Source organism: Canis aureus, chromosome 21 (genome assembly GCF_053574225.1).
Source record: "Canis aureus isolate CA01 chromosome 21, VMU_Caureus_v.1.0, whole genome shotgun sequence".
NCBI lineage: Eukaryota > Metazoa > Chordata > Mammalia > Carnivora > Canidae > Canis > Canis aureus.
The window spans coordinates 20969962-20996621 of record NC_135631.1 but is presented as its reverse complement, the minus strand read 5'-3'; the positions used below and the strand labels follow the sequence as shown (position 1 = coordinate 20996621).

At 44.5% G+C, this 26660-nt stretch overlaps 1 protein-coding gene across 14 annotated transcripts in view; it reads left to right on the top strand.

The window, feature by feature from the left end:
- Window positions 1-24459, top strand: part of WT1 (WT1 transcription factor) — a 49130-nt gene extending 24671 nt beyond the window's left edge. For 10 of the 14 annotated variants that reach the window (XM_077863470.1, XM_077863472.1, XM_077863469.1 and 7 more), the window contains 5 exons: window positions 11756-11852; window positions 15487-15637; window positions 19509-19598; window positions 20275-20367; window positions 23059-24459. In XM_077863470.1, coding sequence (XP_077719596.1) covers window positions 11756-11852; window positions 15487-15637; window positions 19509-19598; window positions 20275-20367; window positions 23059-23180 — 553 coding nt within the window. In that variant the 3' untranslated portion in view covers window positions 23181-24459. The remainder of the gene's footprint in view (window positions 1-11755; window positions 11853-15486; window positions 15638-19508; window positions 19599-20274; window positions 20368-23058) is intronic. The other 4 variants (XM_077863474.1, XM_077863471.1, XM_077863468.1 and 1 more) reach the window with 1 other exon arrangement.
- Window positions 24460-26660: the final 2201 nt, after the last annotated feature.

Genomic DNA, 26660 nt, shown 5'->3' with positions numbered 1-26660 from the left:
GCTCTCTTCTTTTGATCAATCTGATTCTTTTTGCTAAGTATCAGACTGTTTTCTTTGGTATAATTTTATAGTTTGTTTAAAAATCTGATAGAAAAGTTTCCTAGCTTTGTTTTTTCTTTTTTAAAGATTTTATTTATTTATTCATGAGAGACACCGAAGGAGAGAGAGAGAGAGACAGAGGGAGGAGTTTCCTAGCATTGTATTCCTTTTTTCAAACTAATTTTGGCTGTTATCGCTTGTTTATTATTCAAGATGAATCATAAATTTAAGATTCATTTTGTTAATTAAAAAAAAAGTCTTTATCGAGGCACTTGGGTGGCTCAGTTGGTTACATGTCTGACTCTTAATTTTGGCTCAGGGTCATGATCTCAGCACCATCTGGCTCTGCGCTGGGTGTGGAGCCTCCTTAAGATTCTCTCTCTCCTTCTCCCTCTGCTCCTCCCCACTCCTACTCATGCACTTACACTCTCCTTCTTTAAAAAAAAAATGAAAAAAGAAAGTCTTTGTCAATATTAGCTCATTAATTGTGACAAATGCACTTATATTAATGTGAGACATAAATAAGAGAGGAACCTGGGTATGAGATACATGGCAACTATCTATATTATCTTAGAAACTTTTCTGTAAATGTAAAACAATTCTAAAATAACAAGTTTATTTTTTAAGTCTTAATTAGAATTTCGAGTGGATTGCATCAGTTTTAAAAATTAGTTTTGGAGAAGATTGACTTTTGGAGAAAAACTCAACCTTTCTTCAAGAATGTGGATAGCTGGGGCACCTGAGTGGTGTAGTTGGTTAAGCAGCCAACACTTGATTTCAGCTCAGATCTGATCTCAGGGTCATGAGATGGAGCCCTGCGTCAGGCTCTATGCTTAGTATTGAGTCTGCTTAGGTTTCTCTCTCCCTCTCCCTCTGCCTTTCCCCCACTCCTCTCTCTGAAATAAGTAAGTAGGGACACCTAGGTGGCTCAGTGGCTGAGTGTCTGCCTTTGGCTCAGGGCATGATCCTGAGGTCCGGGATCAGGTCCTGGATCGGGCTCCTTATAGGGAGCCTGCTTCTCCCTCTGCCTTATGTCTCCGCCACTCTCTCTCTCTCTCTCTCTTTCTCTTTCTCTTTCTCTTTCTCTTTCTTTCTCTTTCTCTTTCTCTTTCTCTTTCTCTTTCTCTTTCTCTTTCTCTCTCTCATGAATAAATAAATAAAATCTTAATAAAAATAAATAAATAAAATAAGTAGATCTTTAAAAAAATAAAAGAATATGGATGGCATTCCTCAACATTTTTTCAAGTCTTATTCTGTGTCAGATGTCTATTTTGAATTTCCTCCTTTTCAAGACTTTTTAGCAGTAATGCCTCTAGCTTCAGAATTTCTTTGAGAATGAGTGTGATTCCATGAATATATTATGAGGATTTTTCCTTTGTTTCTTCACCTTGAAATACTTTGTTGTGTTACTAACATTCGTTTGGAGGATGGGACTTGAGGAAAAGATGATTTATGCACACAGCCTTCATACCTGCAAGCCTCCGTTTCAACAGTGGAGAAGCAGAGGACATATTAATCTTTAGAACCCTTTGCTTGATCCTGGTGTTTTAGGGAGGACAGGTTTTTTTTTTAAATGTCATTGAAAATAAATAAATAAATAAATAAATAAATAAATAAATAAATAATAAAAATAAAAATAAAATGTAATTGAGCATAGTTGAGTAAACTTTTTCAGATTCAAGAGTATAAAAGCAAGCTGGGTAAGAGCCTTTAGGAATCCAGGCTGAGAAGATCCTGCTCCCTCCGTCCTGTGTGAGATTTGTCTCCCATGTGGATCTGGGACAGCTGTTCTTGGTATCTAGCAGCAGTTTCTGGCCATAGAACCAAGGCTTTGAGAACAGTGAACCCAATAAGTTAGATCAAATTGGGATTTGGGTAAACTATCACTTCAATACCAGACACATGTAAGGAGAGATCCAGAGATTTCTTATATGATCTGATTGAGGTGGTCTATGAAAATATAGTTCCTGTGTTTGTGTGTGTTGAAATAGGAATGAAAGTCGTGCCAAAAAATATTCTTCCAAGTGATAGTGGCCGGTAAAATTGTGGTGTTCTTGGGCTGTGTTCTCTTCAAACTGTTGTGAGAAACTGGATTTAAATATTTAAAATATCTCTTAGCTCTGCTCTGTGTGCTAAATAGCAGGGAAAGGGTCAGTTGGAGGAGGTTTGTGTACCATTTCAGGTGTTGAGGAAGGCTCAATGGTTCCTAAGGACTGATTTATACAAGCATTGTTGTCAGGCTGTCAGCCACTCAGTCTGTGTGCCCTGTTGAACAGCAGCCAATGACCAGGTTGCATGAGACGTGAAGACAGGAGCCATGACCATAGAGAAACTTCCAAAAGAGGAATACCAATGATAGCATTGCTACAACAAGTATGCATCTTCCAGAAGGTAATACTTTGAAGGGACCAGTACTCATTTATAGATACTCTGTATTTTGAAAATTCACTAAGGAAATAAATCCAGTGACTTTTAGGTAACTGCTAGATTATGCGTGAATTAAGACTTTTTCTACAGCAGGTGGCAAAACTCCAGTTGTAACTGGCATGGTCAAAGGGGAAACTTAAATTTAGTAACTTCCTATATTGTATTTTAAAACCCCAGGTCTGGATTCAGGGGCTCATTAGGATACTGTTTCATTGTCTCTTGTCTCTGCTGTTTTCTGTGCAGGCTGCCTTCTTAGGCTCTTGCCATTGTGGAAAAAGTAGCTTTGGTTTTGGGCATCTACAGGCTCACAGGGAGGATACCTCTTCTATTGGCTCTTTTCCAACAAAAGGCCCAGAGAAGGCGCTGACTGGCCCGGGCTGGGTCACGTGGCTAGAGAATGCAGTGATCTGATTGGCCAGGTCCTGAGCATATGTCCATCCCTGGAATCTGAGGGCAGGAGTAGAAGAAAAGTGGTCCCCTGGAAAGGAGGAGGGCCATATTTCCAGAGGAAGGTGGGATAGATGTGGAATGGGCAGAAAAGAGATACTCAACAGAGAATTAAAAGAGCCAAAGTCAGGGAGCGCCCGGGTGGCTCAGTCCATTAGGTGTCTGACTCCTGGTTTTAGCTCGGGTCATGATCTTACAGTCAAGCTCTGTGCTCAGCGTGGAGTCTGCTTTGGATTCTGTCCAAATAATAATAAATAAATAAATAGATAGGTAAATAAGTAAATCAGTCAAAGTTAATAAAAGTGGCATGAGCCCTCTTCCTCTCCAGATAACTTTGTAACTGGATGCCATAGGGGTGTATGAAACTTGGAGAGAAAGTAAATGAGGGATGGAGTGGAGAAGCCTTCTTTCTAATGCTCATGGGAAAAGTGTTCATTAAAAGTTCTATAATATGCTCTTTAATGAAAAGTGACACAAGATAGATTAGGTTTTTGTTAAAAGTCAAAAATGCATCGTTGTCTTGAGATGTGAACTGAAATGAAACACCTGAGTTGGGGAGGAAGACACATTTTTTTGAGCAAAAAAAAAAAAATAGCTGGTTGTTTTCTGTAGACTGTACTTCTGGGGAAATTTTATACTCATGAATCATCAGACTGCAGACATTACTTGTAGTTTTGTTTTTGTTTTTTTTAAAACTCAATCAAATTTAACTTGGTTGTTTCATTTTTTAAGTTCTGGTTTCTCCGCTGGATTCATAAAAGAAACTGCATCACTTGGATATTCTCAGGAACAGAAAAAACCCTTTGACTTTGATATACCCATTGATTTGCTATATTCCCACTCTAAATGATGAAATTACGAAAAGAACAGAGGATGGCCAGATGACATTGCTGTGGATGTTTGTGCAGAATTTTATTTAAATATTGCCCTGAACACATCACGTTCAGACAGAGAATCAAATAGCATTCACGTTGAGCTGCAAGTGATCGTGCTGGGTTGCCATCACCTCTGACTATGTACAGAAAGAAAATTCCTTGTGTATTCATTTTCCCAAGTTAGATCTTATAAGTGGATATGAAAGTGAGTTCTGAAAATACTTTGGCTACAGGGAACTTAGATTTTCATTCAGTAAAGCTTTTAAACCTACACATTCTTTCTCATGCTACTGATACGTTAGAGACAGCAAGTCAGTTGGTCAGTAGAAAATCTCACAATCTGGATTCTGCAGATTGCTTCCTCTTATAGTCTTTTAACTTTGGGCCTCCATTCCCTGTAGTTCCTATAAATACATAGTTAGGTCTGGAAGCTTGATTAGATTTTATTTTATTTTTATTTTATTTTATTTTATTTTAGCAAGAGTGGTGTGTTTAGCCCCATCTCTTGTGTTTAACCTTTAAGGATGCACACTTTTTGAACATGGTTCCAGTCCTCTTTTCCCTCAGAAGTGGCACACTAGCCAGGGGTGATGGTTCTCAAGGCTTGTGGCAAAGTGTATTTTCAACACCAAGAGGAATTAAGCACTCAAGCATCTCATAAGCCTGAGTATCAAGGATGGACAGAGAAGAGGGGTGGATGGGTAAATTCCATTTTCTGCATATGCAAGACTTTGAAGTCTCCCCAGGTGCTTTCCTTCAACCTGATTAAACTCTGCAGAGGTGAGAAGACCGAGGTAAAGATGGGGGGATGCCCACCTGGCCAAGGACTAGAGGCAGGAGAGAGAAGTCACAGATGGAGGTTTTTCCTTTTTTGAATATTTGTATCAAATGCTAATTACCTTCAAAAGTCCTCTTTTCTTTCTTTCTTTCTCTTTCTTTCTTTCTTTCTTTCTTTCTTTCTTTCTTTCTTCTTTCTTTCTTTCTTTTTTTCTCTTTTTTTTTTTTTTTTTTAACCTCCTCTGTTGATAAGGGATTTCAGGGCAGCTCTGGTTTTCCTCATCTGTAAAACCTCAATTCCTTTTTATTAATCTTCTTGTGCCTGTGGAATATCAAAATTAATCATTTCTAAAGAAGCTACTCTTCTAATGTTAAGTTTTTTTTTTTTTTTTCTGGGCCAAACCTCAATGTAAAGGTTTTAGCATGAAGAAAGCTCATAATTTGTGTTATATGAGGGACATTTTTCTCTTTTCACAAACTTTCTAAGGACACATGTTTATGTATTTTAAAGCTGTCTAGGAAAAGCAAACTTTCTCAGGATATATATTTATGCATTTTAAAGCTATTTAGGAAAACATATAGTCCACACCACCACCAAGAAGGAAGCCATGAGGTGTATGGTCTGCTGATAACTGTTTCTGTTTACTTTGTTTTCCCAGTTAGGTGGAAAGAATTTCCTTTTGTAAAAATGATGCTCAGTTTTGGTTGCTTTGTTGCATATAAGCAGGCCACTTCTATCAGCTAGCTTTGTGCTTGCTTTGTACCAAAATAAATATTGTGCCTCAGAGCAGAAGCTGGAGTGTACTGAAAAGTGAGTGTCTTGAACTTGCTCCTCCTGACTGCTCCCCTTATCTTATCCTACCCACTCCCACGACATTTTTAAACCTTCAGCAAGTCTAATTTCATTCATACCACTGGAGAAAATAGCTGGGGATTAGTCAAGTGTCTTGATGATAGAAGTGAACCCAGGCTGGGGTTATACCACTCGGATTGTCGAGCTAGTTTTGAAGGAAGAGAGCTGGACTGACCTGCATTCAAACCCCATCAGTCTGACTTTGGGCAGATAACTCAGTGTCTTCTTAAATTTCCATATCCTTTGCTGTAGAATGAAGATCTTACTAATTAAGTAATAGTGAACATTTATTGAGGGCATACCATGTGCTGAACAGTGCGCTTTACTTACCTAGTCTCATTTTATGTTATGAAGTTCTGATGGGGAGGTGTTTGTCGTGTCTCTTTTGGACTAGTCTTATAGATTAATCTGGAGATAAAGAACTCAGATTAATTTAACTCTTTAAAATGCATCTGCAAGAAACTGAATAAATCTGGTTCTCTTGGTATAGTAGATTGAATAATGACCCCGAAAGATATCTCAGTCCTAATTCTTGGAGCTTGTGAATGATACCTTGTGTAGCTCAAGGGACTGTGCAGGTATGATTAAGTTAAGGATCTTGAAGTGGAAGATTATCCTGAATTATCTGGGCAGGCCCTAAACATAAAACATAATAAGTGCCTTTATAAGAAGAAGACACAGGGGAGATTTGACAACAGAGGAGTTGTAGAAGATGTGACAAAGGAAGCAAGAGGACAGAGTAATGTGAAGAAAGGACCAAGGAATGCAAGCAAGTCCTAGAAACTGGGCAAGACAAAGAGATTTTCTCCTTGGCCTCCAGAAGAAAATAGCCCTGCTCACACCTTGACTTTAGGACAGGGAGGCTGATTTTTAGACTTCTGATCTCCAGAATTCTAAGGGAATGTATTTATGTCTTAAGCCTCCAGGTTTGTGATAATTTGTTGCAGCAGCTGTAGAAAACCGATATGCTGGGATTTGCACTTTCCTGCCTAAAGCTTCAATGTTTAAACCTACCAGCAACTGGGCCCATGAAATTTAGAGGTGAAACACTGATCCCTGTAGATGAAAAGTGCCTCTGGATTTTGGCCTAGTGGCATTGGCCATGTCTGCTGTACTAGTACAGCTTCTTTTTCAGTGTTCAAGGGTTTAAAGAGTTCTAATACTCAGTTTTCAAAGAATTAAATATATCCCCACTCTACTTTGTTGCCATGTGGCAGGAGACAACAAAATCAAGACAAAATTATCCAGTTTGTAACTTAAAATTCCTTGCATAACCTTTAAAGCTGAGGTTGCAAACTGGTGGCCCTTAGGCCAGAGATATTTTGTCTGACCTGACAGTGATTCTATAAAATCTCAATTATTTGCCAGAATTTTTAGTTGATTGATTGAGGGGAGAGAGAGACAGAGACAGAGAGAGAGAGAATGGGTAGGAAGGCCAAAGGGAGAGCATCCTTCCAGTAGATTCCTTGCTGAGCATGGAGCCTGATGCAGGGTTGATCTCATGATCCCGAGACCATAACCAGAGCCAAAATCAAGAGACTTGACTGAGCCACCAAGGTGCTCCATTTGCCAGAATTTAAAGCTGAAGTGATCTCATATAAAAATATTGATTTCTGACTTTTCTGGAAAATGGAAAGATTTGGCAACACTGGGTTCATATAATTACCAGTCCTTGGCTGGAAGAGCACAGTCCTTACTTTCCTCCTCATTATCTGAGTTGGAAGGTAGATCTACCCACTGCAAACATTTCTACCCTAAGGCAGATTTGGGATTCATACTCCACTCTAGGGCTGCTCCATGAATGATAACACTCTTGTCTCTGGGTCATGATAAATTTTTACTCCCCAACTATCCAGGGCTTTATGATTGATTTATTTGGAAAGTACATCTTTGGCCCCAGAAACCTCTTCACTGGGTGGTAGCTCCTTGCCCTTCTTAGAAGGCTTTTTGGCTCTAGACCTCTAAGAATTCTTCCTTCACTCGCTTAATTCACCGAGCAATCAAGAGACCCAGATCTCCCTTGGGGTAGAAATCTGAAGCATAGTCCCTGGAACTTTTTCAGTATAATTCTCTTGGAGGAAGAGCTTGGTTTTCCTTGACCATCTAAGCTAATAGTTTGGTATTAACAGTGGCTATTGTTCCAAGGGCAGCTGTCATCATCCTGAGCCATTTTGTTTCAGATGAACCTCTGCTGATGATATTTGCCCATCAAAATGACTAAATTCTCTATGATGGCTTCCCCCAGGTTGCCACAGAGAGAGACCTTCTAGAATCTGGTCACATCCTGAATACTAGAGAACAATTACGTGTATTGTAAATATAATAGTTCCCCACAACAGCATTTAAAAAAAATAGCAACACAGAAAAGATGGTTTCCAAAGGTGGAGATGATACGAAATGGGATGGAAAGCAAATATTTTGGAAGCTAAATTGAGTCAAAAAAGATTTCAACGGTTGGGAATGACTTGCTAAAAGAAATGAAATGGAATTTAAAGGGTAAATGTGACATTTTTAACTGGGTGACGGGCACTTGATGGGATGAGCACGGGGTGTTACATGTTGGCAAATTGAATTTAAATTTTAAAAATGTAAAAAAAATAAATTAAGTAAGAAGGATGTGTAGTCTTGAACTGCAGTTAAAGAAGTCATGTTCAAGCGCAGGGTTGGAGATACATGCCTTAATTGCAGTTCATGCTTTCTTGGACGCTGAGGATTCTATTTGACTGGGGAAGACCACTGTGACCTGTGTGCTACAAAGTGATATGCTCTTAGATGTGTTCGTGGAGCCCTGACAGCCTGTGAGCCTAATGCATTGTGTTGTGTTTGACTGGATACTGGTTTTGAACAATGCGATGGAATCCCTTGGGTGAGGCATGTACTCTTTGGTCTTATGCACTTATGCAAATTCCTCAATTCTTAAGATTTTTGTGTTTATGGATGGCCCTCCTTCCCCCCTCCCTTATAGTAGCACTCTTCTGGGGCCACTAGGATCCATTTTAAGCCCAAAAGTTGAGAGAGAGTTAACAAAGGAAGGGAATCAAGAAGAGGATGATATGGATGGGAAAGGAATCAGACACCAGTGTGTGTTGTAATCACTGAGAGAACTGCAGCTCTGTGCCCTGGAAAGCTGTCTTCCAATACCTGAAGGGCCGTCGTGTGGAAGAGGAGTTAGCTTCAGTCCTTCTCATGGAACATTTACAGGCTGTGCACCTTACTTTGGTCTCTGAGCTGAGAGGATACAGAGGAGCAGGTTGGTCTCTGTCTTTGAGGCCGAGTTTACTGCAGAGCAGAGGAGATATACAGGTGGCTGTAAAACACGAATACTCTGGTTCTCCAGAAGACAGAGGGGAGGAGGCAGATTTCAGCTTGGCCTAGAAAGGCCTTTCCTCACAATTAAAGCACTCCCCCAACTGGAGTGGGCTGCCCTAAAAACTTACCACCAGTTGTATTGTCCAACTGTTGAAGATGAGCTCCAGGAGCTTTCAAATGAGGGTTGGAGTAGATGCCTTCGCCACATGTTAGTATATGGTCCCAAGACCACTGATCTGCTTTCCTTTACTTATCCAGAGAGCAGCTTACTCACCCTCCAGCTGCTGTGGCTGTGGGACGTGTGGACATGTCAGCCGTCCTGGCAGACACCAGGATGCCTATGTGTTGTACTCAGTGTTCTGGGCAGACCACGTTGGGAAGAACGTTGGGTTGCGGGGTTTCCTCAGCGTGGAATTGCACTGATGTGTTTGTCTTTTGGAGACATCAAAGCCAGCCGGCAGGCCCAGCTGTAGTTTTTGTTCACAGACCTGATAGGAGAACCTAGGGGCGTGTTTGGCAGGTACAGTCTTGTTTCTGGGTGCTTCTTTAGTGTGTTGGTTGCATCTGGCTCTGAGGATCATGTCATTACCTTTGAGTAGTGCGGCGCCTCATTTCCTGGGACAAGTATTTTGAGGAAAGTCTGTTACCTATGCCCTCCAGGAACCCAAGTAATATCAAATCCGGAGAATAGCTGCCAAGGCTAGAGATCCCTAATTCTTCCCCTTTAAAATAATTCAGATTTCTGTTGTGTCCCTAGAGATCCCTCAGCCTTAGAAAACATGTCACCTTCTGGCTCCATGCAGAGGACTAAAGCAAGCAGAGGCAGCATGTCTTCACAGCCCTCAAGGCAGAATGTTCTGGCGGTGTCATTCTTGCCTTGTCCTCTCTCTGCTACCACACGCCACTGTCATCAGCTCTTACACCCCCACTGTCTCTGTAGCATAATTGTAAGGCAGACCTGGCCTCTTTCTGGGCAAGTACCTTGTATGGTTCAGAGAGGCAGATGTTATCTGGATTTGGCATTTCTTCCCAATTTTTGCGCATTTAACCCTGGCTTGGCTCTTTGGGACCCTGCCCCCCAGATATGTCAAAAATCACCTGGAGGATGTAGAGATGAAGTGTAGTAGGTTAAAGGGAGCAGAACTGCCACCGAGTTCCCCAAACTGCTGTCACTGATCTCTGCAAGGGAGACAGGCGATTCTTTCTAGAAAGCTTGGAGCCAGAATTAAATGTGATGCATCCCATAGCTGCTGTGGCCATGGGACGTGTGGACATGTCAGTTGTCCTGGCACACAGCCTTCCCCTCCAGGAATTGTCTCCCCTGGGGAAGTGGGAGGTGGAGCCGGCCCCAGGGTTTCCCCACACTATGGAGTGGGCTGAGCAGCCAAGCTACCTGCTTCCTGCACTGGGACCCCTGGCCTCTCTAGAGGAACAGAGGCAGAGGGTGGAGGTTCTCGGCCCTGACAGCAAGTTAGTGACACCTGGAGGCTTGAGAAAACCAAACCAAACCAAACCAAACCAAACCAAACCAAAAAACAAACAAACAAACAAAAAACAATCGTGCATGGAAGGAACCCATTATTCCCCAGAGTTAATTTTGTAAAGCAGCTTTATAAATTCCACATACTGTCAGTTTGGAGTATACAGATCAGTGGTTTTTAGTATATTCGCAGAGTTGTACGACCATTCCCACAACTTTAGGACATTCTCAGCAGTCACTCCCCCGTTCCCCCAACTTCACGGGTCCTAGGCAGCCGATCCCCAATCCACTTTCTGTCTCTACATAATTTGCGCTTTCTGGACGTTTCGGTTAAATGGAATCACACAGTAGGTGTGTCCTCTGTGGCCGACTTCTTTCACTCCCCTGTTGTCAGGGTTTGCCCACATCATCATGTATCAGTACTTCCTACCTCTTTATTGCCAAATAATGTCCCCTTTTATGAATATACTATAATTCGTTCATCCGTTCATCAGCTGATGGGCATTTGGGTTGGTTCCACTTATTGGCTATTACGAATAATGCTGCTCATGAACAATGTGTACAAGTTGATGTGCAGATACAGGTTTTCGTTTCTCCTGGGAATATACCTAGAAGTAGGATTCCTGGGTCGTATTGTAACTTTAGGTCTCATCTTTTGAGGAACTGCCAGACATTTTCCAAAGCAGCTGCACCATTTTACGGAGGCATTTCATAAGAGCTCCCTGTGCTGATTCTAGATGCGATTATACCGTGCTTCCCATGCAGATAAGAATCCTTGCTCTGCCTCATTTGGAAGTAAAATAACTGCAGAATAGATACCAGCTTTTACCTAAAGGAGAGAATACTTTTAGAGGATTCACTGCCTCCGAGGTATTCTCTTCAGCAATCCACATCCCTCAGCCCTCGCAAGCTGTCCAGGATCAACCTGAGCACCAGCTAGAGGACCAGCCACTCCAACGCTGGGTAGGATTATCCAGTGTCCAGTGGTGGCACCGGTTGGCTGCAAAGAGTTAAGTCGATCTGGAAAACTGATCTGTAGGTTAAGTGGAGCAGGGCCACAGATGTGTAATCCCCACGTCTGAGAATGTGACATTTCTTCTGTGTCATCACTTTCTCCGTGCTATCTGGTAAAAACTGAGTCATGAGGTGCCGACAAAAATCCATTGCACTTAATGTGAAACTTGAGGTATCTGCTCATTCCTGAGATATTCGCAGCTGTCAGTTCGGCTGGCTAGAGGGTAAACAACTTGCTGGGGATGAAATCCTGCCCCTGTGACTTTTCCCAGCCTGTCGGAGAGGCAGAGACCCAGAAGGCCGGCCAGTGAGAACCTGAGCGTAGGGCGGGCTGCGTGGTGGTGACCCCAGGGTTGAGCGGCCCTGCCCCGCACAGGGTCCTGTTTCCAGAACAGCCCAGGTGGAGGGATGCAGACAACCAACTGTTGTTGTCCCGTGAGCCTTTTAAAGACCTTCTTTCTGGTGCCGATGCACATTTCCAGATGGCACCTGCGGACCCCTCTGAGCCTTGCTGTCCGTTCTTTGTGTTTGCAGCCACGGCACGGGGTATGAGAGTGACAACCACACAACGCCCATCCTGTGCGGCGCCCAGTACAGAATACACACGCACGGCGTCTTCAGGGGCATTCAGGTGAGACCTCGGGGGGTATCACTGGGCGGGGACCTCAGTGCCTCCTTCCCTTCTCAGCAGCCTTTTGCTTCCTTGCTGATGGCCATTCAGCCAGGTAAGTCTGTCCTCATCACAGGCCCCTCTGACGATAGGGACCTCTGCTCTTCCCCCGGGGCAGAGGGCAGCCTCCTCTCCAGGTGGGTCATTGTGACCACAGCCACGTCCCTGGCTCAGCCCAAGAAGCTCCTGGTGGAATCCCATCCCTTCCCCCGTCCACCGCTTAATTCACCTTTCCCGGTGGGCCATGCAGTTCTTGGAACGGGTGACCTGGACCCTTGGCTTCCTGAGCGGACCCTGGACTTGGTCTGCATCGTCAGGTGCCCGAAGCTGACTCTGATCTTGCCAAGTGTTCCACTAGTAATAATAAATAATGACAATAACGGCACTACCTTGTTGCTGCTGGACGCTTTCTGCATGCCAGGCACTGTGCTGAATTTTATATATGGGCTTTTTCTCTTAACAAATGTAATTTCTTTTTTTTTTTAAGATTTTATTTATTTATTCATGAGAGACACACAGAGAGAGAGAGAGGCAGAGACACAGGCAGGGGGAGAAGCAGGCTCCGAGCAGGGAGCCCGACGTGGGACTCGATCCCGGGTCTTCAGGATCACGCCCTGGGCTGAAGGCGACGCTAAACTGCTGAGCCACCCAGGCTGCCCCAGATTTAATTTCTTAAATCAGTTTTGGGTTTAGGGAAAAACTGCAGAAAATACAAAGAGTCCCCATATCCCTCCTCTTCCCTCTCCTCCCTGTTATTATCTTGCCTCCGTATACTACACTATTACAGTTGATAAGCTGGTATTGATCCTTTTTTTAAAAAAATACATTATTGTTTTTTTTTCCAGATTTCAAGATAATTTAATTCATAGTAGAGCTAATCTATTCTCTGTACTTTTTTGCCTCAACATGCCTATTTCATCTTTACATTTTAACTTCAGTATAAGTTGAAATAATTTCAAATTTACAGAAAAGTCTAAAAATAGTAGATATGCTACCTGCATTCAGATTCCTCATTGCTAATAGCTTACCACATTCACTTTATTATTCTTTATGTATATATAACTTATTTCTGAATCATTTAAGAGTTAAGTTGCCAGCACAACTACCAGTTTGTCCTAAGGTTCCTTTTTGATACATTATTGTTAATGAAAGTCCATAGTTTATGTTAGGGTTGATTTCTTGTGTTGTGCAGTTCCATGGGTTTTCTTTAAATGCACAATTCCACGTATCGACCTGCACATTCTAGTACAGAATAGTTTCACAATTGGAAAACAAAAATGCCCATGTCCACCTATTCACCTCTCCCCGCCCTCTCACCTTCCCAAAGGACTACTGACCTTTTTACTGACTCTGCAGTTTCGCCTTTTACCAGAATGCCCTATGGCTGGAATCACACACCATGCAGCTTCTTCAGACTGCCCTCTGTCACTTAGCAATATGCACTGAAGTTTCTTCCATGTCTATATTTTATTTTTCCAGTTAATCCTCAGTGCATCTTAACAGCTGGGTCCATCATGTCCATTTTATGGATGAGGAAACTGAATTCCAGAGAAGATGAGTGACTTGTCCACAGTCACATAACTAGTTAAACACAAGTCTTGTCTGATTCTGGAACCCCTGTTTTTGTTTTTCTTTTTTTTTCTTTTTTTAAGATTTATTTATTCATGAGAGACACAGATAAGCAGGCTCCCCACGGGGAGCCCGATGTGGGACTTGACCCGAGGACCTGGGATCATGACCTGAGCCAAAGGCAGATGCTCAACCACTGAGCCACCGAGGTGTGCCCAGAACCCCTGTTTTTAACCACCATGTTGCATTGCTTCTTAGGGAGACAGAGGGCTGTGAACAGTTTGGGGGAGAAGGGCTTCAAGGAGAGTGAGGAAAGTAAAGTGAAAAAGTAAACATTTTGGAGAATTTGGGGAAGTCAATGGCAGGCCACCTCAGCGGAGCCTCTTTTGGGAGGTCAGAACCACACGCAGGTACCAAGGGTGTGCATTTGTGACTTTGACTTGTGACTCAGTGGCTGTAACACAAGTGACATCAGTGGTACTTTCACCAGAATAGTCAGTACCCTAGAAATAAGTGGTGTGTGAGCTGGGTGTCCACATGATGTGTGGGGCAGGTAGCTCTGAGAGGTTCTGATTGATGTCTTCAGAAGCAGCGTGGTGATTGAACAGTGTGCTCCCTCAACCCAAACCTTCCAAGTGTGAGAATAAAGGTGAGGGTTACAGAAATATAAAATCTGATGGAGGTACCATGAAGAGTCATCCTGGTCTCTCCTCCAAAAAATACCATCTTCCACCAGGATCCTTGACTGACTGACAACTCGATTTTATATCCCATTGCTGTGTGTGCCACATATAGATTGAATTAAAGGAAATGAAAAAAGCTCCTTTTGCCTTCATCTCCACCAAGCCATTTGTCAGACTCACTGTCATGGCTGCTGATAGACTCCAGACCTAACAGGTGTTGTTTCACTACCTACTCGTTTTCTCCTAGAGTCTGACAATCAAACACAGCTGGCTCACCATTTAATTTTGCCACTGTTTGCCTTGAGACACTGTGGCCTATCAACAGCAATGTGTATGTCACTTTAGTACTTATTCTTCAAAGAAGATCTCACAGTGCAAGGCAGTGTGAAGTAGAATCTAGAACGTAAGCATGGTGTGGAAGATGCACAGGGCAGGGACACCGCTAAGCTCAGAGGCAGTTCCAGGTCTTAACACAAACATGGGTATGCTCTTTGGTCTTGACTTGCACATCTGGAAGAGACTGAGGAGGATTCGGTGGCCCCTCGGGCACTCTCAGTTCACCCATCTATGAGTCGTTGATCCTGAGAGCAGGAAGGAGAGTTTGCCTCACCGTGTCCCCTTAGTACCTTGTCATAAAGAACTGACCATACACATACCCACTCCCATAGATAAAGGGAATCAACAGTGAAGGATGGAAAGTGCCTGGAAGGCAGACCCAATGTTTTCTGGTGTTACTACTAAGCGATTACACTGGTTACACCATTAGCCCTGGTGGTTTCAGCCCCATCACAGAGAAAACCCCCAATTCCCAGGGGTCCCTCCTTCCTTGTCATTTATTCCCATATGGAAAGTCTGGTCAGTTTGGGGTTCATTGAGGATCCCATATCTTTCTCTAATAAGGGCTTATCCGCACATGGCAGATTGGGCCTGAGATCATGTGCCGGTGCATCCAAGTGGAAGGAAATAGAATCTGGGACTTGGAATTTCCAGACCTCACTGCCTCAAGTGGAGAAGCTGAGATACAGAATGGCTTGGAAGCTCTTGGAGTCCCCAGCATTTCTTTTCCAGATCCTCTGGATCAGCAACCCCAAACAGACTTCAGTGAAGTAGCAGCTCTGGTTGATCAGTAGTAATGACATTGGGGTGCTGCACAATAGAACGTCCTGATCTGTCATCCATTAGTGATGTCTGCTGTGGGCATCTGGGGTGTGGATGGGAGTGGTTTTAGATCTTATATCTGTCATCCTTTCTCTGGGTATATTCTAAAGCTCACTTTCCCTAGGACTGACATGAATATCCACATGTGGCTTAAAGTCTCCATTTCTCTCACACTCTGCCTGCAGGATGTGCGACGTGTGCCTGGAGTTGCCCCGACTCTTGTCCGGTCAGCATCTGAGACCAGTGAGAAACGCCCCTTCATGTGTGCTTACCCGGGCTGCAATAAGAGATACTTTAAGCTGTCACACTTACAGATGCACAGCCGGAAGCACACTGGTAAGTGTGTCCACCGTCCAGCCTCTTTTCCAGTGGCCTTTGGGCAAGGTGGTTCAAGAACTCCTGCTCTTGGCTGGCACACCACTAAGGACATGGAAAATTTCTTGGATTGATAGTCGGTAATGCTTTGAAAGGTCTGGCCGATGTGATTAAAAAAAAAAAAAAAGGCTGTGGGGAACTTTGTATCCTGACTGTCCATCCTTCAATAAAGAATTCAGTAAACTGTTTTCAGGAAGAGCAGAGGAGAGTGGTGGAGAGAGAATTCCACAGAACTGAAGAGACTTGCTTGTGTTAGAAGTCTGGCTTCATGATCAAGTGGTGAGACCTTGAGCAAGTTACTTAACCTCTCTCTGGATTTCATTTTGTCTCAAGGAAAATGGAGGTGATAATACCTGCCTTAAACCATAGTTAAGACTAGATTTTTTTTTTTTTTTGAGAGAAAGAGCCGGGGAGGGGCAGAGGCAGAGAGAGAGACAATCTCCCACAGACTCCACACTGAGTGTGGAGCCTGATGTGGGGCTTGATTGCACCACCTGAGATCATGACCTGAGCTGAAATTAAGAGTTGGACAGTTAACTGACTGAGCCACCCAGGTGCCTCAAGACTAGATTAACTTTTATTTTTAATTTTTAAAAAGATTTCATTCATTTATTCATGAGACACACACACACACACACACACACACAGATTCAGAGACACAGGCAGAGGGAGAAGCAGGCTCCATGCAGGGAGCCCAGCGTGGGGCTTGATCCCGGGTCTCCAGGATCACGCCCTGGGCTGAAGGCAGCGCTAAACCACTGAGCCACCAGGGCTTCCCTAGATTAACTTTTAATACCAAATTAAATTAGGGGCGCCCTGGATGACTCAGTGGTTGTCTCTGCCTTTGGCTCAGGTCATGATTCTGGGGTCCTGGGATTGAGTCCTGCATCAGGCTCTCTGCATGGAGCCTGCTTCTCCCTCTGCCTATGTCTCTGCCTCTCTCTGTGTCTCTCATGAATAAATTAATAAAAACTTAAAAAATTAAATTAAATTAAAGGCATTAGATGTGAAGCACCCAGTATAGTAGCCTATGTCTATAGGTCTGAATAAACAGTGGTGTAACTATTAGAATCCTAGTAGCATCTCTAAAGAGAGAGGACCTGTTCTGGGAGCTTGGTAATCAGACGGTTTTGAGAGATTGATGGGCAAGGTCAGTAAGACTTAAGGAGAGACATGGCCCAAAGAAAAACGGGATGGATTGCTTGGGTTAGTAATAACCAACCAGATAGGAATGGGAAAATGGATTTGGTTTAATTTTTGTTTTCAATCTTAAAAAAAGAAAGATGATTTTTGATGATGGATGTATCAAGGAAAACTGGATTTTCCCACAGGTCATGAGATCTGCCTTCTTCTAGGAAAGAGAATTGGCCTTGTCTGGTTGTTGGCCACATTGAGTATAAACAGCTATTTCACAAACATTTGCTCTTGGCCTTGTGGGCACTGAATGGGAGCGTAGTTGGGTCTCCATTGCAGGGAAGCAGTGCAAAACACAGGCTTTCCTAAAGGGGAGCCGGTGCTGGGGTTTTTTGTTTGTTTATTTGTTGTTGTCTTTGGTAACTGGAAAGACAGTTTCATTATTATAATTACCCTTACTATTTTGTTATTACTGCTTATTTTGCTTTGGAGAAGCTGAAAAGGAGAGTGAGCCACGTTTAGATCTCTCTGGATCGTTGAACTTTGCTAAGTTGTGTCTGGAGGATGCAGTTCTCTTATAAACCTGAGTTTGCACTCAGTAGACCACATGCTTTGAGGCTAAAGATGAGACACCTAGAGGCCCATTATATTTTTACATGGTTCCCCAAATGGGATCCTTTGAAAAGTGTCTGTAAAGGTTATAAAGAAAATAATAAAGTAAAACTGTGGCTGGAGAAACGCAAGGGAATACAGTGAAGGAAATACGGTTTTAGAAACCTTTGATGGAGAAGAGGCACTTAACAAGCAGTGAGGGGGAGAGGTCTGTGTGAAGGGGAAGCAGTGGACAAGATAGCCAAGACCCCCAGACCTGCTGGAGGTTTTAAGAAGCTCTTCTTTCCAGAAGACAAGGAGAGGAGCCTGGTATTTCACAGTCCTGCAGCCCTTTTCTTGAAACAGTGCGATCATTTTTTATCTACGTATGATAATAGTAAGACTATTCTATTAAGTACTTTTATATAAAATATCTCTTAGGTGCCAGACTATCTACATTAATTATTTCATTTAATCCTCAGGCACTGACCAGTTACCAGGTGGATAGGGTATAGTGGAAGCAGAGCCCAAATTCATACCTTTTAACTCCAATTCACAAACCCCCTTCTCAAAGAGTTGATAGTCTGTTTTGGAGCTAGGATACATACAAACGAAAAGGGGTCACGAGAGTAATGACAGTGTACTAAACCCGAGGCTGGAGGAGCCAAGAAGAGTTGCTGGTGTGAGCTAAAATCATCCCAGAAGGAGGAAGGGCTTGGCTAACCATCCAAGGGTTGGTAGAGTGCAGTAGAGGAAGTAAAGAAGGAGCAGAAGCAGAAAGGCAGAGAAAAGAAATTAGACCGAGTAGGATTGGTGGAATGTAAGGCACTGAGCCAGATATAAATACAAAGTTAAGGAAAGGCTCCTGCCCTCAGAATTTTCCAGCCCACGGAGGAAGGTAGCCCTGGACGTAGCCTACAATGTTAGATATTCCGGAACAAATCCCGTACTGAGGCAAGGAAGGGCTTTCAGTCTGAACATGAAATGTCCAAGAAGGCATATGCAGAGGAAGCAGGTGGCATTGGTGAGAGACATACAGTAGACTTTTTTTGTGGGAGGAAAATGTGGAGATAGGGACAAAGGGCATTTGGTGTGAGCGAACTGCAAGGCAGTTTGGGGAATGCTGAGCTCTGGTATAGCGGGAATACAGATTTATCAGGGAAATAGAGGAGGGTATGAGGCCGGAAAGGCAACTAGGGAATGCCTTGCAGCAGAAAGAACAACTGGCCTCAAATAGTTTGCTCTCCATCCCAGAATACTGGTGACTCAGAGTTCTCATAAGAAGGTGGGAAGGCCCAAGGTTGCTCAGTTGCACTCATGGCTGAATTTTCTCCAGCAAGCATAGGGGTGGGGCTTCTCCATTCTGAGGCAGAAAGTTGTGTAATCCCACTCCTGACTACTCTCGGATAAAAGGATACCAAAACCTTCCTAACTATTTTGGTTCCTGGTTTAACTTGAGTGTCTCACAACCATGGCGCTGTTTATGCTTGATTCAGGGATGAGAAGTCAGTAGCAGAGAACATCACATCTTTACGCCATGGAACATAGGACACTTATTTCATGGGGCCAGCTCCAAGGCGTATCCATCCCAGAATTGCCTCCCAACTCCGTTTGAGAGTTAAGACTTCTTTGGTTTATTATTTGTCTAAAGATTCTCTACCAGTGTTTTTGGAGCAGTGCCTCTGTGCCAGACCCTGGGCTAAGCCCTTAATGTGGATGGCCTGGTTTCGTCTGTTCGTAAATCCTTTGAAGTTGTGAGATTTGGGGCCCCATTTCTCAACAAGGAAATGGCACCTGCCCAGAGCTTTAAGTGGCAGAGCTGGATGTGACCCTAGTGAGACTTCAGAACCTGAGCTCCCGTCTACTCACAACCCAGAGGTTAGGGACCATCCTCATCCACCCAGTCCTCTCTTGTACACCCACTGGCCAGGAGCCTGCGCACAGGAGGGCCCTTAGCCTCTCGTTGCTGTCGGCAGCACCCCCCTGACGAGGTCTGCCAGAGTGCCTTAGGCGTTTGGGGATCCCACGGTCCCAGGAGGAGAGCTCGGCTTTAATGAGATCCCCATTTCTGGCATCATTTTCAAATGGAATATGTGTCTTCCCCAAGGTGAGAAACCGTACCAGTGTGACTTCAAGGACTGTGAACGAAGGTTTTCTCGTTCAGACCAGCTCAAAAGACACCAAAGGAGACACACAGGTTTGTAGGCTCGCTTCTCATTGCTGCCAGTACATTCTCTTGGGTCGCACTTGATTTCGTGATTCTCTTTGCGGTTGAATATGGATGTGAGAGGGTTAGCCATTTGCTTAGCTTTTCCCGATAATCGTGCCTCCCCCCCGCCCCCCCAATCTCCAGAGATTTTCCTTTTCTTAAGGGAAAGAAGAAAAAAGAAAGAAAGAAAAGAAAGAAAAGAAAGAAAGAAAGAAAGAAAGAAAGAAAGAAAGAAAGAAAGAAAGAAAAGGAAAGGAAACATCCCCTGTTTCTCCTGCAAACCACAGAACAGTGGGATCCCGCTAGCAATTTGCTGATGATACACTAGTAGTGGTAAAGAACAGGGTGGTGGAGAACACAATCCGGTTTGTAGGGTGTGATTCACTTTTTCAGTCTTGGACACAGCTGAGACTGGTGGGAAGCTGGATGTTTGTGGTTAGGGAAGAGTTGTTCCCCAGACAGAAGCAGGTCTTCAGGGATTACACTGCAGCATTAGGTGGTTTGTACCAGGCCTGGGGTGTTGGGGAAACCTGCGGGCGAGGCAGACATCATCACAGGTGCCTGGAAACGTCCGGCTCCTCCGGCCACCAGGAAGCTGGCCCTGTGGGCCTCGTTATGCTCCCACATTGTTAGGGCTGCGGCTAGACCTTCTCTGTCCATTTAGGTGTGAAACCATTCCAGTGTAAAACTTGTCAGCGAAAGTTCTCCCGGTCTGACCACCTGAAGACCCACACCAGGACTCATACAGGTAAAACAAGTGCGTAAACTTTTCTTCACATTTATTTTTCATTATTTTTTTAAAAAAATGTTGTTGAATGAAGTTGTTTGTGATGAGAGAGATGGGGAAAAAGATTAGTGTAGAAGTTCTGAGCAGGCTTTAGAGTGGGTGGGGAGAAAGAACAGTGCATGGCTATCTTTAAATAATAATATTGTTTCAGAAGGGATTGGTGGGGGGAACCATAAAGCTGGAGGAGGGACGTGTGAAAAGAACTCTTACTGTGAGCATCAAATTTGAAAGGAAGAGATGAGCTAGGTCCCTGCTGTTCCCAGTTGGCTCCCTCACATTGTGTCACTCAGTTTTGATATGATAATCAACCTTACAGAAAAACAGCAGAAATTCTCCCAAGCCAAATACTTATTTTTTGGAGAGCTCACATTTCATGACACTATTTTCAGAGATGTTGAATCCTTGCTGTGCTAAAAGTTGATGTCCCCAGAGCAGACATGGTGTCTGCTAGACTCGTATCAGCAGATGGATATTATTTCCTTTGTACTCGTATAGACAGGGGAATAGGACATTTATTTACTGGTCGATGGATGTTTCTTGCTTCTTCACAAGCCTGGTGTGATTCATAATGAAAATGGCACCACCTTTGTTGTGTATTTTCTACCTGTAGAAAGAGGCTTAGGGTTATCTTGCTGTCTCTTTGTGACACCCTTGTAAGAAAAGGGTAGGCATGTTTTATCCCCATTTCTGAGATGAGGAGACTGAGGTGATGAAATGACTTGTTTACAGTCCCAAAGCTTGTAAGTAGCAAACCCAATTCCTTCTGTTCCCAGCCCACCGTGTCCCACAGCCTTCCTTCTTGAGAGAGAGAGAGAGAAAGAGAGAGAGAAAGAGAGAGAGCCTAGGTTTGTCTTACAGCCCAGGGAGGATAGGAATCAGGAAGAGAGCCAAGGTCAGGAAAGCCGAGTGCCACCAAGACACTGAGGAAAGTGATGACCACCAGGAGAAGGGGTTGGGCTTAGTCCATTAGAAGGTGACCTTTGACAGCACGGCTGGGGGTGGAGGTGGGGGGCCAGGAGCCAGATTGGGAAGAGCAGAGGAACAGTGAGCAGGAGGTGAAGGAAAACATGAGGTCACCAGCCCCCGTGCAGTTGCAGACTCAGCCCAAATAGGCTGCGTTTACAGACAGGGCCAAGGCACCTGTGCCCCAGAGTTGGTGGGACGGGCATCTCTTTTGCTCTACTCAGGTGCCTCTGGTGTTTCTTCTTTTTATTTTTTTTATTTTTTTAAAGATTTTATTTATTCATGAGAGACACAGAGACACAGGCAGAGGGAGAAGCAGGCTCCATGCGGGGAGCCTGAAGTGGGACTCGATCCTGGGTCCCCAGGATCCCACTCTGGGCTGAAGGCAGCGCTAAACCGCTGAGCCACCCAGGCTGCCCAGTTTCTTCTTTTTCTTATTCTTGAGCTCATAAATTGGTGAGAAAGTTATCATGCCTGGTGTCCCAACCCCCTTGTCCTCCAACCCCGGACATACCTGCGTATGCGCAAAATGGCCCTTGTCACTGGCAGACGCTTTTACCCTATCTTGGGTCACTCCCCTTGTGACCTTGGGACAGCTCCTCCTCTGGGACATTCCTCCCTGCTTGTCCCAACCACTAGCTCTCAGAGGAGGCAAAGTGGGGGGCCAGCGATACCCTGGGAAGATCTCCCTGATGGTACAGAGATTGGCTCCTGTGGCATTTTTACTTAGGATAAAGCCACGCCTCTATTCCCATTAGGGCCAGGCCTCGGAGGCCGGATAATGCCAAGCGCATGGGCTTTGGCATAGACCTGGATGGACATCCTGCTTGGGTCTGCCCTCACTAGCTGTTTAGCCTCCTCTCTAGAATGGGGATACCAACGCTTCTCTTACAAGGCTGTTGTAAGGAACACAAGAAATAGCGTATGTAGATGATACCCAACAAGGCTGGGCGTAAATTAGGCATTTCATAAATGCTAATTATCCTCCTCATCCAGAATGAGGCTTGGAAGGAACTTCTGAGAACTCCTTAGATGGAGAGGTCTCGATCTTACGGCAGGCTTGTTAAAAATCTGAAAACCATGCCTCACCTAGAACCAGGGATTAAGCTCTCAGCAACACTTGAAGGTAAAAGAAGCAAATATCCTGCACACTGGTATCCATGAATTATTTTAAAATACCCAGCCCCCCCCCAAATATCCACACGGACAAAGATATTAAAGTTACAGTCAAGCTCTAATACTGGAGGACAACCAATCAGTAATATCCAGGGTGATGATCCTGACTCTTCGCAGCCCAGTTAAGCTCAATTCCCTGTGAAGACAGCCGAGGGGAAACGTGTATGCAGTTCACAAAAAAAATAGTCCAACAGCAAAGGTTAAAACAAGTGTTTTCCCCTCGATTACATATGAATTACCCAGACACTCTGATTAACTAGACTTTTTCCTTCTCTGCCATTTCCCTAGGCCTCTGACATAGGGAATATTTTATACTTTCTACAGTAGTGTAATCCTTAAGGGCCCAGAGGGGCTTCCATTTCAAGGCTGCCCATGAGATGAGCCCGATTTGTGAGCCTAGGGCAAGAGCTAGAGGGAACCGAGAGTGGGTGCCTTGGGATGATTTAACTCAGGCTTTTGATAGTTGAACTTGTGCCCGGCCTCTCCACTGCAAGTGTCTCTGACTGGCAATTGTGTCAACAGGTGAAAAGCCCTTCAGCTGTCGGTGGCCCAGTTGTCAGAAAAAGTTTGCCCGGTCAGACGAATTAGTCCGTCATCACAACATGCACCAGAGAAACATGACCAAACTCCAGCTGGCGCTTTGAGGGGGTCCGACCCGGGGACAGTTCTGTGTCCCAGGCAGGACAGTGTGTGAACTACTTTCAAATCTGACTTTAGAATTCCTCCTCACTCACCTCTCTAAGAAGGAAATGGCAGGTGATCTTCTTCATCCGGCTTCCGAGACAAGATGCCTGTACGACTGGATCCTACCAGGTTTGCCCGGAGGAGTTGGGCTCTGCTTTGCTTGCTTTTAGTTGACTCCAAGGCCCTGGAGAGAAGTGGCTAACGATGTCCGGTTAGTTAAAAGCCCACCTCTGCCATTTGGTCTGGATTTTCCACTGTAAGAAGAGCCACTGTGGATCATGTCCCCCCCCCCCCCTGCCCCTCTCCTTTTATGCTCCTTTTCACTAGGAATGGAGTCATTGTACCATTTTCCATCATAGAATATTTATAGGCCAGGGCATGTGTATGTGTCTGCTAATGTAAACTTTGTCATGGTTTCCATTTACTAACAGCAAGAAATAAATCAGAGAGCAAGGCACTGGGGGTGAGTCCCGTCCGACATTCCGGAGGTTAGGCAGGCTGCTAACCTGGAAGGCAGGATGTAGCACCACCAGGCAGCTTTGAAAACTTGTGCGTTCCAAGCAGCTGAAGAAAGCATCAGGACTAACCAGTACCTCTGTAGAGATATCGAGAAGAATCCTTCCGTTCAGCTAATTCGGTGTTAACATTTAGCACAGTGCTGTTAAGAAACTGTGTTTGAAGAGCTGAGATTTTGGTGGTATTTTCGACTTTTTTTGAGTTGTAAATCACATGCATCTTCAGAGACATGCATATGTCCTCACACAAAAGAAGTGGAATTCATTTTTATCATCTGGGGTGTCCTTAGAGTGTACTGACCACGCTGGTTATGTGGCTTCAAGTTGTAAAAATTAAAGTGATTCTAGGAGAAAATTGGGCTGGTCCAGGATGTCCATTGATAAGACTGTTCTTAAGTAACTCTGAGTCTACCGGTGTATGTGACAAAATGAGACTCACTAGTGTGAGGAAATCCATTGTTTAAAGGTGGTTGGGTGTGTGTGTGTGTATGTGCGTGTGCATGTGTGTGCTTAAAGGAGGGTGTTTATTATTTACTGTTGCTTGAAATTATGTAAATATATATATCTGATAATGATTTGCTCTTTGACAACTAAAATTAGGAAATGTATAAATGTTAGATGCATCACTGTTTTGGTGTTGATCTTACAACGTATCAATGATAACACTAAAAATGTAACCTGCATTTTTCACTTCGCTCTCAATTAAAGTCTATTCAAAAGGAAAGTGGCAAGGTTGTATCAGCTGTATTGTGTTCAAATCTCAAGAACAGTTGAGACTGTCTTAAATAGGTAAAAAAGATGCTACGGGACGTCGAAGATCACTAGTGTAGTCTCTCCAGGTCCTGGCTCCTAGCTGTTTCTCTCTGTCGAAACTCAGGAGGCGCAGTTATCCATCCTGGAAGCCGCCGGCATCATAAAGGGATCGTGTTCATGCTGTGGTCAGCTGGGTTTGTGGCCGGCATGGTGGGAAGCATGTTTGAGGGTTTATTTTAGTCAGGCTATCCTTGTATCACTTGTTATTCCAGCTCCAGCAAAAGAGAATAGGGATGCTAGTGGTAACTGGTCTTTTCTGGAAAGTTCACAGATACGTAGTGCAATCAGGAGGCCATAGGCTGAACACCTAGCCCAACTGAGTTGTCAGCTGTAGTTACCATAAATCAGCTCAGCAGGCCGAAAACTACTTAGACTTTCCAGGGCAGCCGAGTGTAAAAGCAAATGTAAAAGCATTATATATAAACTATAAACTCTCTCTCTGGTTCTGGTGTATGGTCTTTCGGGTGTAAATAAGGAGATGGATTTGGTGCCGCCCCTCCCAGCTCCAGTAGCTTGGAGTGTGCATGCATCCAGATTTCATTTCTTCATTGAAAAAGTATCCTGAGCACACCGGCAGCTCAGCCCCTCACCAGGGAGAGACTCTGTGCAGCAGCTCAAAGTTTGGGCCGCCGAAAAGTCGGGTCCTGAGGCCCTGCTTCGTTCGCATCTGGCTCTTGCATCACTGTTAATTATAGCGAGTACGGTGACTCATTTGTATCAGCCAGTTTTATCTTTTCCTGCCAGAAGACAGCATTTCTCTGGAGAAGCTCAGGACAAGCATGGCAAACGTCAGCAAGTCAGATCGAGCCAGGTTTCAACAAAAGCAAAGCCACATTGTTTCAACTGCAGGAGGAAGACCAGAGATTCTCCCACTGCCCTGGCAGTTGAGCGAGCAACAGTTAATAAGGTCATGGGCTTCGGTAAGCCGACCAGCCTGGGTTCAAATCCTAAATCCCTAGTCTCCTCACCTGTAAGGTAGGAGGAAAGATGGCCCTGCCTGGTAGGATCATTGTGAAGATGAAATTAAAAAACACCTAGGACCTAGCAAAGGCTTCATAAGCATTACCCAGGAAAACGCTTACCCAAGGACACACCTGCTAATTTCCTTTGGCTCCCCCTTCCCCGGACATCCTCTGGCACAGTCCAGCCATCTTCATCGGCCAGCTCCGCAAGATGCTAAACCCATTTTCTTATGCCCCCAACCGGAGGTAAGGTTTGCAGCAGTGGGGCTCTTGCCAGCCTCCCCACAGAGACGACATCTGCTTGCCCTCCGTCTTTGGCAAAGCCCTGGGTGGCAGTGAGTGTGTGCTGCTGAGGCCCGCCCAGCTGAGCGTCAGTCGATGGTCAGGATGAAAGTTGGTGCAAGTTGGTCAGTGGACGCTCCCTGTACCTCCGGTGAGGGGCTCTGTTTGGTGCATTTGTCAAAATGTGCATTTTTCCATCTTGCTTTACTCTTGTGTCTGGTTCAGTATATGGTTCAATGTCTTTGAAAGGCCCCTTCCCCTTAGCTGGATCTTTGCAGCCCGCTCCAGCGTAGCACTCTAAGTACGTAACGTTAAATGGTACCTCCTGTGGGTGCAGTGCTTTCGCATCTAGAACAATCTGTGAGGCGGATGGGGCGAGTACTATCACCAGTTTACAAATGAGGAAGCTGAGGCTCGGTAAGAGGAAGAGGCTGAGGCAGGATTGGTCTTGGTGTTCTGTATCCACCAAATCACCCTTGATGATGGAGGCTTGCACTCTGCTCCACTGTTTCATGTCTATAAATCATACCTTCCCAGCCAGGGTCTGAGCTTCTAGAGAGGAGTCTGTCTGCCTTTCCTGTGTTACTTATAGAGAAGCCTTCTCGACCTTCGGTGACCGTGCATGTCACTTGAGGAATCGCTAAGGGGTATGCTCAGATTCGGAGGTTCTGGGGCAGGGCCTGAGAGTCTGCATTTCTCACAAGCTCCCAGCTGGCCTGTGAACCACCCCTTCCACAGCAAGGACCTAGACCGTCAGCTCCACAAATACTTGCTGAAAGGTGACCGATGAGATTTGCCCTTGCCGGTTCTGGGGCCGCTCTGAATCTGTCCGACTCAGAGAGAGCAGCCAGGGAAGGTGGCCCGGGGC